The sequence below is a fragment of the Diprion similis genome, chromosome 11, assembly GCF_021155765.1.
Source record: "Diprion similis isolate iyDipSimi1 chromosome 11, iyDipSimi1.1, whole genome shotgun sequence".
NCBI classification, from domain to species: domain Eukaryota; kingdom Metazoa; phylum Arthropoda; class Insecta; order Hymenoptera; family Diprionidae; genus Diprion; species Diprion similis.
The window spans coordinates 2014101-2027201 of record NC_060115.1 but is presented as its reverse complement, the minus strand read 5'-3'; the positions used below and the strand labels follow the sequence as shown (position 1 = coordinate 2027201).

The following is a 13101-nucleotide window of genomic DNA, read 5'->3' as shown; positions in this document are numbered from 1 at the left end:
GACTGATCTTTAAACTTCATCAGTAATTGACTAATTTGGCAAATGGTAGGTAGGAACTTGGTTTCTTGATAATTAATATAACTAAAATTTGGGACAAAAAGGGCGACCTACTTTCTGCCTTACCTTTTCAGCGCGAATTGCAGCAGAGTGTAGTCCGAAGTCACGGAAGTTTCGTCCTCGCTTTTACTCTGTCGGTAGGATCAAGGGTCCAGCCACGCCCCTGCCCCGCCTTCTCTAATCATCGGCTCATTACTCATTAGCACTAATGAGACACGCGCGCGCGCGCGCTAGCCCCGAAATTCATATAGGTATAAGGGACACATAAAGATATGGTGTAGCCGTCGCGTCCAGCACCCACGCGATAATGCTTTCCTAGTCCGTGAGAACCGTCAAAACTCTTTGCCGGGTTCGATTTTCCAAACAGCGAACCTCATCTTCGTCATCATCATCATCATCATCATCGTCGTCGTCGTCGTTGGGTAAATCCCGTGTTGACGAATATGCGCTTCACTCTCCGTCAGCCTCTTCCATGATCCTTGGTTCTACACCCACCGCACAGCTTCCCATAAAACAAGCCATGACATCGGTGCTCGTTGAAGCGATCACGTGTGACGAGTGCTCGCGCGGAAGGAATGGTCGGTGGTACTCGCTACGTCGCGACGCCCTGCATCCGTCACAGCCGTCGGTCCGTGAAATTAGCGCCACCTGCCACCCCAATGATCCCAGAACCCTGACTCATCTTCCTCCACGCGGTAAAGTCAGTCCAGAGTATTTAATGCATTTATAATATGAATCCCAATGACCCCTGACCGACGACCCCCTCTCACCATTCATAGTCACATGTTATTACAAATTGAGCAAGTGTACCGAAACTTCTCTACCACTTCTGTCGCCCCAAGTCAGACGACAAGGATCTCAAGTTACGGAGAGTTCGCACAACGCATCGATCGTCGATGAAGCCTGCCAAGCCGTTTCACTGTAGGTACGTGAATTTTTCCTAACCAAGACTTGACAATACCTCAGCTCATCCGTAGAAGGTGTCTTAAAACTGACTTAATTACGGCATAATCGGATCTATGAATTAACCAGAAGATCTCCCGCCGTTAAATAAATAAGGAATCATTACATTACATTAGTCTGGCCTCCCTGACGCCAACGGGGGAAACGAGCGGCATGGTCGAGTCAGGGTAGGCTAGCTTTCGAGGAGGGTGGGTTGGTTGATGTACAAAATATAATGTGATTGTTTCCGAGCGAGCAGCTGCAGGGTAGAAGGACGGCGGGGGGTTTCGCCGGTCTTACTCCGACGGTGATGACTTCATCCCCCGACTCATTCGTGCAGATTCACCATCGCCGCCGTGTTTCGCTCTCATATCGTCAGCGCAATCGACCAAATCGGAAAGCAAATGTCACCGCGATGTGGGAAGAACGAGTTCGTCTAGTGGCAGAGATTTGCTAGCTGTAACGACGGAGATAAAGAGATCCTTGTACGGATACTGACCGAGAGTGTGCGTTTTTTCAAAAGAAGGCCAATAACGTTAAGACCCTTTGACAAAGCACGTTCAAACGACAAACGGGAATTGAAAACCACCTTTTTTTTTCAAGCAATAGGAAATAAGGGGTGACTCGAGCCGCTCGGCGATCAGTAAGAACAAAGCTTGCAGATAGGAAGGAACCCAACGCATTGTGCCGAGTTGTTTGTACCCGGTGCGTTGTACGTTGTGCCGTAAACTCGGAGTTATTGTCCGCCGACTGCCTATGGTTGCCAGGCTGGTGTACATACAAGGCGGCAACGGGAAAGGATTACCGTAGAAATCCTTTAATGGCATTGTTCGCATTTGAATAACACGAAATATGATACGAGAGATCGGGACCGGGAGGATCGCGGCGACTGGATGCCAGAGGCTTCCTTCGCTTCGAGTATAGGGTTACCCCCTTCGGTTATTCGGTTATGTTCCTCCGGATTAATTGTTGGCAGCATGTTGATGCGGTGAGATATGTACAAGCCTAACAATCCTTTCCTGGAATACCAGACCCAGACTCGCCTCTGATCCTCGTTCCTTCGGGATGCTGAATTCCCGAAAAGATCACAGTACGCCGATGTAGTATCTACCATTCCACCATTCGATCGTCAAATCCACCCCGGAAGTCTTCGAAATTCTAACTGTATACACAATCGTTTCATTGTCAGTGAAAACTTGCAACAACTTTTTACAACTTTCTCGTGTCTTATTTCTGTTTCAGGTGAGTAATACCAAATGCATTTACGGAACTCATGATCGCCATGATGCACCAGCCTACACGGTGAGTACGTAAGCTATTATTGTGCGACTCCGAAGGAAAAGATCGTCATCCGACGTGGCGACGAATTTTCGAGTAGAAAAAAAAAAAAAAAAGCAGCGAGCAAATATGAGAAAAAAATCGAAACCCCGCGGCTGTTGTCTTTGAAGTTACGAGTGTAAACAGCCGATATATGCTTAGCGAGTTTCCAAAGTTAAGAGCGCGAGTGATACACTCGAGATAGGAAAGAGAAAGAGAGCAAAAAAAAAAACAAAACAATAATAAAATAAATAAAAACTCACGGAGACAGAGAGAAGGGATTTTTTTGTGGGCAAAAAATGTAGCCTCAATCTCGTCTCTGCGGAGCGGAGCGGGCGAGGGACGCGAGAGAGAACCTCGTGTATTGGAGGCGGTGATAATTCAAGCGAAAGGATGCATCCATCCTCTCTCCCTCCCTGCGCCTGGAACCAGGGACTCGAAAGACCCGAAAGCGCCCCAGAAATAGACCGATGTTTGCCGCTCTCCTCATCTTTCTCCGCACACTCGTATTCCTCCTTCTTCTCAGACGGTTCTCTGAGCCTCGCGTCCCTCGGGATCGAGCAGCACTTCCTCTCTTCTTCCAGCTTTGGCCTTCGTACTGCAGCGAAAAGAGCGCCCCATAAATCTTCGGGCTAACGTCGGGGAGGGTGCAGGGTGAGCGAGGGGCCCGCGATCATCCCGGAACTAATCAAATTTCGATTCGGATTAAAACCGAATCGCGAACCACTCGGTCCACCTCCAGTTATACCAGTCACGCTTGTCTTGCCGGGAAGCCCGGAAATACTTGGACCGAAAGTAACGCGACCCACCATAGGCGTGAGAAAATACGAGAATTAGTTGGAAAACTCGGTCTTAACCTTGCCTTTGCCACAACTCTACGCCCGATCACCTCGGCAATGACTCTGCGACGGATTTGGAGTGATGTAGAATCGCGGTAGGCGCGTTTCTCAGATTCACTTCCGCCGCAGATTTGCGGTCTGTATGCAGAGGCTCATCTCTCACCGGTGGTGAAGTTCGCACTTTATCTCTACGCCCGATCCGGTCCATATAGCTTATTTCCTTTACAACCGAAATTAATCTTACCGCTCGAGGAGAAGGACACGTAGCTTGTATTACTATCGGGTATACAACACCGAATATTTTACACTAAACTCCACGTGCGCCGGAGTTATCTTCCAAGATGCGAAATCCACCATTCCGCATCTCCCCCTCCATGCCTGAGTCTCAATTCACCACGTAGTGAATTGCTCCGCATCGCTGCCAAGAATCTTACTCTTGAATTCTCGAGTCAACTCTTCTTTGCTCGATTAGTAATTCCGAGTGCAGCAGAAAGCACTTGACTGCGTCTATCGCGTCTTTTTAATATTCGTTACTGTTATGAAATTTGATCCCCGACGCTTAACCCGTTCTCTAAAACGCGATTTGGTTAGACCGAAGGGCGCGAAGCTCCCTCGAGTTCAATTTTCATCCCGCACGGCGTCGCAACTGCGTCGAAAGGGTTCAGCTACAGCCTCGTGAAAAATTTATTATTAATAACCTGATCGCTCTTTTAATTACACCATAAATTTCCGTCAACCCTTTGCCTCCGAAAAGCACTCGGCGGTCTTGTAAAGCGAGATGTTCTTCTCATTTCATTTTTCAAGTGTCTCATTTTCTTAACATATTTTTTCTGCTCACCAAGAAGCCGTTTTAAGAGTTAACTTCGATCCTCGATGACTTTCGATATCGTGTATCCACTTTGCGCGAGGTCTTTTTCTCTCCCTTGTTTCTTGACGCTACAACTTTATCCATCTTCCGCACGCCATACAATTATTCTTCGGTCTACCCACCTAGCAGACATCAGATACGTCGAATTCAGGGTCTCCGAGGAGAAGTTTGAACCATTTATATCAATTCAAAGCGACCTATACCGGGGTCCCAACCCTCGAGTTTGTTTCTTCTTTCCCGCGATGCATCGCATGAAATATATAATGACGACGGAAAAATGCGAAACAATTTACGTAATTAGATATTCTTGTTATAAGCGACGGAGGAAAGAAGTTTATAAGAGTCACTTGTCAGTTGTCAGCACCTGTCCAGGTAAGTGAATATCATAAGCCACGCAATTTAATATGTATATACGTATATTACATGTTTATTCACTTAATCCGAAGTGTGTCTATCTTTCTTTCGTATATAACTACTTGAAGGTGTGAACAGAAAAGAAAAACAAAAATAATACTCGAGGCTTTTTCGGTCTCTGGGAATCCATGAAAAATTACCACGAATTTTGAAACCAATTTCGATTTTATGATAACCGTTATTACCTGTGTACAACGGTTTGTTTGTTTCATACAAACGTGGCCTCAGTATCGATCTAACTAGAAGTACTTATGAGTAAACGCTAAACTCGTCCTGAAATAGATCGACGAAGCTGCTCATCGAATCAATTTCATCGTACATGATTCTTGTAAAAGTTCGACCAAAGTAATATAAATTTTAACTAACAGAGCCAACCTAGCCGTGAAAAATTTCGATAAGCATCGTGAAACGGGAAACTAAGATCATTATAGAAAAAATATTATTCTTAATTATTCCTACGAAAATTTTTACTACGTTGATAAAATTCTACTTCATATTGAATCAGGACCGCGTCAAATATCGAGAAAGAAAAATTCCCCGAGTTCGATTGATCGTTTTGTGGGCTAAAAGACCGGTCACAAAGTCTTCGAGACCGTGATGACTTTTTGTAAAAGCCTCGGAGCTGCACCGGGTGTAATTTAGTGAAGCAGGTTTCAACGCATTTGGTCGAATACGTCTTCGCCTGCGCCTCTTCGGGGTTATACGTGTCGCAACTCACGAGCAGCGGCTTCGGTGTGTGCACCGAAAAACTGCAGCGTACAGGGAGGACAGAAACCAGATCACCGGATGCCCCTGCAGCCGTGACACCCGATTCTCTCTCTCCCCCGCTTTCTCGTCGCCGAACCGCAGACTGTCGTCACCCTCCCTCCTTATCGCTCTTATCCGTGTTTTATACCGAGTGCAGCAATTTCCCGGGCCGACAAACGCGCCTAATCACCATTAATTGCCCGAGGAAGAAGATAATGACAGGCCATGCGCCTAATTGCTCCAGAAGTGCGGACCCTCGGAGCTCCGTCTTTGAGATTAAGAACCGGCCTAAACGCATCACTCGACGAAATTTCTCCCCAAAGAGACTTTTGGGTCCGTATTGATACTCGGCTCTATATCGGTCCGTTATTATCCTGCGAGAAAATCAAGATCGGCAAAACGCCCGTAGACTGCATGGTAAAATGTTCCCTGAAATATTTGAATTTAAATTTGCGAATGAAAAGTCTCCGAGAAGTTTTTCACTCCTTGTATTTATCCAGGGTGAGTTTTCGAGCAGGGCGGTCGCCTTGCAGTGTGAATATTTAAACAGTGAACACCGGGCATTACCCGTGGAGCAGCGATATATTCTTGAGTGGTTTTGGCCATAAACTTGTGTCTGTAATGTTTGGCGGTAGTACACGCCATGATCGCGCCCACTTTGAAACACCCTAGAACCCTTGACTTCAGTGGTGTACATAAGTGGCGATGGTGGTGCAAGGAAGTGCGCTCAAGTAGCGCTAAAGGGACCGTCGTGCACATGGGGTCCCTGCTGGTGCGGAATGCGATGAGGAAAAGCGAACGTGGGAGGATGAAAAATTGAAGAAAACGAAAGATAAACGTTGAATAATAAAGAACAGCTAATGGGCCATTCGCAACAATATTTTTAACCACGCTATGGGTGAAAATTCCGGCCCGATTCCTCAAGCCCGTTTGCATAACGAGGAGTAGCTGCGTACATTGCAGGCTCTTGACATGTTTGCGAAAATCGTTGGAACGGTTCTGTGCCCTCTGGTGAGGGAAGAGGCACGAAGCAACTACCAATTACGCGGACCTGTTTGATTGGGACTCTTAGTCGTGGACGTAGCCGTGAGGCCCCAAGAGAGGAGAGAAGCCTCGGTAATAAGAGCTCACCGGATCAATTAGAATAACGAGCATAGTATATATGCATGGCGGTCTCCTCCGTACTTTGCGGCTCGAAACCACGACTTCATACGGTGAAAACTCGCGGTGCGATTGGTGAAACGAGAAAATCTTTGTCGAACAAACCGACGCGGATGAAGACGAAGAGACGACGATGACGATTGCCATATAATGATATCATTATCCGTACAACAAGTCCCAGGAAAAATGACTCGGCGATTATTTCGCAGAAATTTGCATACACCCAGTGTCCCGAAGATCGGAAGGACGAGAAGGATCGGAACGAGAGAAAGAATCGGCGGCCGAGCGGCTGCAGCGTCGGTATAACATAAGGGTATGTAAATGATGGGACCAGTTCCTTCTATACAGCTGAAACCTTACGGGCTATAAGATTCCTCTATCCGCAGATCAGGGCGGACCCTTCAGGATATCAGGGTCCTTTCGAGTTTAGCGGCGCCATAGATTATCTCGCGTGTTCGACGGTCTCCATGAGTGTCTGCAGAGGCACACATAAGCAAAGGAAGCGGTAACGAAACAAAGAGTGCAAGGAATCCGCGAAAACAAACATTGTAATTGGCGCGGGGTGGGGGGAGGGTCCGATCCATTCTGCCCTCTTCCCGCGCCTCCGACGCAGGACGCGACGCTATAAACCGGCAGATAAAGCCGCCAAGTTTATGCCAAGCTGGGTCCCACAGCCTTCTTCGGGGCAATAAGACTAAGCGGAGATCCCTACACGGGGCCAGGGACAGGAATTTTGCCGGGTCTTATCGCTGCCCGAGCGTCTCATTAAGGCCCTGGTCTTTCTTGGGTCCTTCCACTCCATCTTTCCCTTTGTTTTTCAAACCGAGATTAACCCGACTTGGCTTATCCGCCGTTGCACATACGTCGAGCGGCCATTAAAAATTCCGCGCGACCTCCTGTGTAACTTGATATCTACTTACGGTTTTTTTTATTTTTTTTATTTTTTTATTTGCTTCTTTCTTCTTCATTCTCATCTTGATGCCCAGTTTATACGTGGTACTGCCCCACCTATTCTCGAGCTGGTGTTTGTGCGGTAACGAGAAAAAAATTTCTTCTATAGACATTCGAGTGAGAATCGTGCACTGCAGAAAAAAATTCAAAAAAAAAAAAAATTATTACGAAAACAGGATTGAAATATAGCGTGATCGTTCTATGAGTCGAAATTTGTGTGACGCCGTGATTAGGATATGGTGTCGTATACATACATGTCTGAATTTATTCAGGTTTCACACGTTATTATACAGTATATATAATATAATCGCGGTGAGAAATTCGCATTAGAATATAACCGTTTACTCTTATTCCTAATTTTTGTTTATTTCTGTTTTTTTACCTTCGTTTTTTCACCGCAAATTACACCGGTGCTCGTAAAATCACGCGGCTACAGTACCAATTAGTTTGGATGAAAACCGACTTCACCCTGCGCTGGGAAATTTATAACTATCTTTACATTCCTGATACATCAATCATCAGCTATATTTTATGTTTGCACGCAAATGACTGACTATGAGTCGCTTTTACAACGGTTTACTCTGGCGAACGCAGAATTAATTACTTCGAGTCAAGATTTTGGGCCTGAATCTTTATCGCGCGGGGTCCACGTGAACTCGGATCAAGTCACGTTCCGTACTTTCTCATTTGATATGCCTAAAACAGGTAACGTCGTGGGCACGTGTTAACCTTACGCAATATGTCACATCGTGAGCACGCTTAAATCAGCTGTTTACCTCCTTGTTTGTACGAAAAAACTGTGAAAAAAATGATAGAGACTCGAATTGTGGGTGCACAGATCTTGAATTGGGTTTTGCAAAATTGTTTGAAAAAATTCACCTTCGCTGTATGATATTCCGTGATTTAAAAGAGAATTAGACAAAAACTTTTCGAAAATTTTCGTACGATGTACGGTGGAGAGAAACCGGCAACTCTCCCTCAGCATGGCTTGGAAAAGCCGGCCTGCTGTGATAGATCAATATTGTCTCGCGTGTTTCGTCAAACATTAACCAACCCCCAATGAAATTCAATGCCCCCGTAAAACGTAAACTTCTGGCTAATAACCTCGTCCAAGTCTTTGTCATAATGTTATTTGAAAAGAATAAAACTAGACTGACAATGAGACGCAGCGTTTGAATTCTGTATTGACAGCTGGATCGTGTCAAGAAATTTAAACAACAAAGTAGACGAGAAGAGAACGGAAGAGAGAAAAAAACAACGTGGAAAAAACAAGTTGCTAACTCATTGCATTTGTTATCCCGGATGAACAGCCTCTTGAAATTGTTCAAAGTGTTTAAAAAAAAAAATATTCCATTATAACCAGGGATTCACATCAAAGAAAGAAACTCGGAAATATTTCAAACGGATCGACTAGGTGATTGCTCAATTGCCCAGAGCTAAAGTGTGCGAAAATATCTTTAGAAATTTGAATACTGGGACTATGGATGGTTGTTATTTAATAAGTTATGGAAAGCTCGTTCTAGGCCAGCTCGCCTGGGCCGTGCAATTGAAATCACCGACGGCAAGTGTCCTGACTAAAACAAAACGCGCCTCGTCGAAGCCACCGCGTGATTCAACATAGCCTAGCCGTTTCTGTAATAACGGAAAAAAGTAACAAGTAACCAACGTTCGCATCGAATGATAATAATATCTCCGCGGTTTTTGCGAATTTTAACCACGCTGGTGCAAGATAAGATCAAGATAACCCGTGAGATAATGGAATTCATGCGATTCGGCAAATCAAACTCTGAAATTATGGTCGTGACTCTGAGATAGTTAAAGAAATGGATTTACATCGCGTATCCTTAACCCGAAAATCATTCACGGCGATTACATGAGGTTACAATGAATTCGGAGCTAGTCATTAGCGAAAATCTAGGCAGTTGCAGTCTAGTAAGAAATTCCCGATGTCCGACAAGTTTATGGACTCGTCTAAAAGTGGTTTGTGGTATCTCAGGGACCGGTCGTTAGTTACATTTACACAGTTTAAGACAGATCTTTACTCTACACCGTTATACCTACTTTGAATTTGAATATGCACATAAATATCTCCTCGTACTTGAATGGCTTGTAGGTTTGCTAAATTATTGTATCTTCAAATTTTGAACGAGTTCCGAACGGATTTCGATCTGGCTTCTTCTATCTGGCGGCACATTAATCGTTTTGCAAGAAAAAAAATTGTGAAAAAAAATTTTCTACGAATGTTTGTCGTTCCTATGCTTGACTTCGTGTCGAATTGATTTTCTGAGCCGTTACAACGTGAAGAAAAGTAACAGAAAATAGGGAAACTAGAGTATGAACGATATGACGTAGGTTGTAGTAATGAAATAATTTTTTCTATAACGCGTTGCACGTAGGTATTATGATTTTTCATATAAATATTACTATATATTTTTCAGTTATTATTTTTTTTTTTTTTGTTACAGATCAATAAATATCTTTATAATATATAATGTGTAATGTTATATTATGTACAGAGCGATACGCGATTGCTGACAGACTTTTGCGTATATGGATGTATATATACTAACATGCATATATATACACTGTTCGTGTTTTTTTCCTTCCTGTTTCTTTTATATTGTATATACTTGGCGCGGAGAACGACCCTTTCTCTCGATTTCTACACAACTGATAAACACACAAGAGTTTTTTTTGCCGTTGACACTCACTTAGACAAAGCTTGTTTGAATTATTTTTCACACTGCAGTCTGTGCGAACATGTAAGTGTACGTTATATCAATTTTGAACGTGAACGAAAATGGAGGAAGGAAATTAGAGCGTCATTTGCACGACTCGTTATATTATTATATGGCACGATAATGTTAGACACGGAAACACAGTTGAATCACATATACCTAATATTGCCGGGATCCCTATTATTATGTAATAATGTAATGTATAACGCATACGCGAAGACGAACGACGAGAACGACAAGAACAACGAGAACGACGAGAACTAAGACGGTGACACTGTTCAGATAAATTTCCGTTTCGTTTCCCGTTTCCCTTCGTTAAATTCTACTACAACTTTTCTAGGGCACGGCTATTTGTTAGCAACTCTCTCGTAAGTCTCCACACTTGTTTAGCAGCGTTTTCAAGTCCACTGGGCGATTTACCCTTGAAGAGGTCCAGGTTGGGTAGGAAATAATGGGGACACCGTCGGCACTGAAGACACGATATTAGCTGGAGGAATATCCCGTTTATCCTGTCACCGAGGCAAGCCTCGTCCCACTCGGCCTCGTGAGGATGCTTCTCGCACTCGTACAAGAGCAGCGTCTTCATGTGATAGCTGGTCACCGGGTTGCCAGGCAAGTCTAGGTGCCGGTCGCGGAGGGTCTTAAGGATACTCAGACACCGCCTGCGGCTCGCGCCCTGCAGCAGCCGGTTCTCCGCGTCGATGAAGGACAGAGCCCAAGCGTCACCCTCCATCGCGGACTGTTTTCCCTGCAGTCCGATGCACTCCTTCGACAGCATGTCGAAGCCCTCGGCCTTCACCTCGGCGACGATGTTGGGATGAGGCCAAGGAATGTGGGGAATCGGCCAATGCGATGCCGACCGCGGCCAGAGTCCGGCGCACTTGAAAGCCGGGGTGATCTGGACGACGTATCGTTCCCGGATCCTGAGCTTGACCTCGGTCGTGTCGGCGATCATCTTCACCGAGTCCCTGTATGCGCACTTGTCGCAGGCCTGAGCTACTAGGGTCTGGAATCGCGAGCGAATTTTGCGGGCCGATAGATAGCCGGAGGCCGTGATGAACTCGACCCAAAGCGACATCGAGCGCTTCCGGCCGTCGCTGAGCTTCAGGACCGCGCAGCCCGGCAGCGTGCCGTCGTCTACGAAGTTCAGGACGCCCATCTGGTTCAGGTATATAACGATCTCAAACTCCGTTGGCGATATGACGTCCAGACCGTCGAAGCGACCGTTGTAGTCCGTCAAGGAGGAGATGAACCGCGGCTCCTGGACCTCGACCTCCTTCAGCACGTCCTGGACGACCCGGCAGACCTCTTGGATGGTCTTGGTCACCTGGCTCTTACGCGTCATGACCCGCTCGCCGAAGTACTTGTTTATCTGGTACACCATCTTCGACTGGGCCGCCAGCATGTCAGGCGGAACCAGCATCGTAGATCGGTTGCTCTTCACTTCAAGGGATCGAACCGCTAATCTCTCACCGCATCCTGCACCCTGGCACCGACGCTTCTACAACGAACTCTTATCCAATCAATCCCGCTACCCTCGGCGGCGAGCCGAAACGGCCACGTCGCGGCGGACGACGAAGACGCGCGAGGTCTTCAAATCGGTGGATCGTCGGCGGCTACGGACACGTCTTCGACGCTGGAGCGGAATGAGGACTGCGGCTGCCACCTCTCGCCGACTCTACCTCTGCCTCCTACTGAGGGCCGAGAGGCAGGTGAGACGAGACCCGGCGTCCCTACTCGACGCCGGCAACCCGCCAATCCTCGAGCGCCGTACCGCGTCCGACGCCCCCTCGGCAACGCCTACTGCGATCGATCCGGATACCCGAACATCTAGTCGTCCTCCCCCTTCCGATATTACGCACACTATATTGCCCGCCACGCGTTTCGTCGTATCGTGCGTGAGGCTACGATGCGTGTCTCTTGGTTTCTGCAACGAATTATTTACCGGATCTTCGACTTTACCCCAACATCATTCTGAAATACTCTTGTTGGATATGGTTTTCCTACGAACAATACGCCGGTGTGATTTTTTTTTTTTTTTTCATTTCAAGTCTACACGAGCAAGCTCTCCAAGTACGCCAAAAGTACTGAATTCAATTACCATCAAGTGTATGGAAATCCTTGATGATTTTCGTTGTTGCGTTCACTGGGAACCAGCATGAAAGTTGTGAAAATCCCGGAAATCTTCTTGCGATACGCCAGAATTGGTCAAGATATATTGGAGCTCTTTGTCTGAAACTCTATTTGATGAGATCCTCTTCTGAATCCAGTTTGGAAAACACTGATCTAGGTAAAACCTCGTGGTAAAACAATCGAACTTTGATGTTCAAAATGTGTTCTGGTCAGGGAATTGTTGTCTCCATTTCTAGTAGTCTAAAGAAATGTAGAAACGTTTGATTTTGCTAATGTTCTGGTACTTTTGGATCAGCGAACATGACAATTGAAAGGATTTCCTAATGATTGACATCGAGAAATATGGTCTGACCCTTTGGATCAGTATATTTTGCAAAGTGAAAATATCAATTATTTCAGAGTCAAGATTTGGTTGCTTTTTTATGGCCATAATCAACAAAGAAGGAACAAAGCCATCAGCAGTTTCTTCTAGTAGGTATACCATAATCTGACGGGTCATGGATGTGGAAGAAGGTCTCGTCCTTCGGTCATTCATTGAGGTAGTAAACCTGCGGCGATGAACTTAAAAACGCGCGTGTAACCATGAAAGTCTCTCTTTGTTTTCTTGACTGCTCTGGCTATGTTGCCCGTAATTTGTTAAAGACAATCATGAACTGATCGTCGGTTTATAGTGCTGACTAACGTTCGACTCTTGTCTTCATCCTCGTGTTTATTGCAGTAATAAAAGTGTCCGTCGATGTTAACGCGGGAGATACAAGCCGGTTCGACGTGTCTGTTAACCACATGCGTTTCAAAAAAACTCCGGTAAAAATGCAGGGTATAGAATTTCCGAAATTGCGCGATGCGGTGTGTGTGGAGAAAATTTTTACACAATGATTCAAATTCTGGGAAGTTGGTATAACGTGTTTCTCGCAGGTTTGAATAATTTGAACCA

At 45.7% G+C, this 13101-nt stretch overlaps 2 protein-coding genes across 5 annotated transcripts in view; one reads left to right on the top strand and one right to left on the bottom strand.

Annotated features, from left to right (window-relative positions):
- Nucleotides 1-13101, top strand: part of LOC124412479 (neurobeachin) — a 243182-nt gene that overhangs the window by 204548 nt on the left and 25533 nt on the right. The gene's annotated exons all lie outside the window — the stretch shown is intronic.
- Nucleotides 9860-11702, bottom strand: LOC124412482 (protein mab-21). Its single transcript, XM_046892378.1, has one exon. It carries the CDS (start codon nucleotides 11455-11457, stop codon nucleotides 10360-10362), a length of 1098 nt encoding a protein of 365 aa, XP_046748334.1. The 5' UTR covers nucleotides 11458-11702; the 3' UTR covers nucleotides 9860-10359.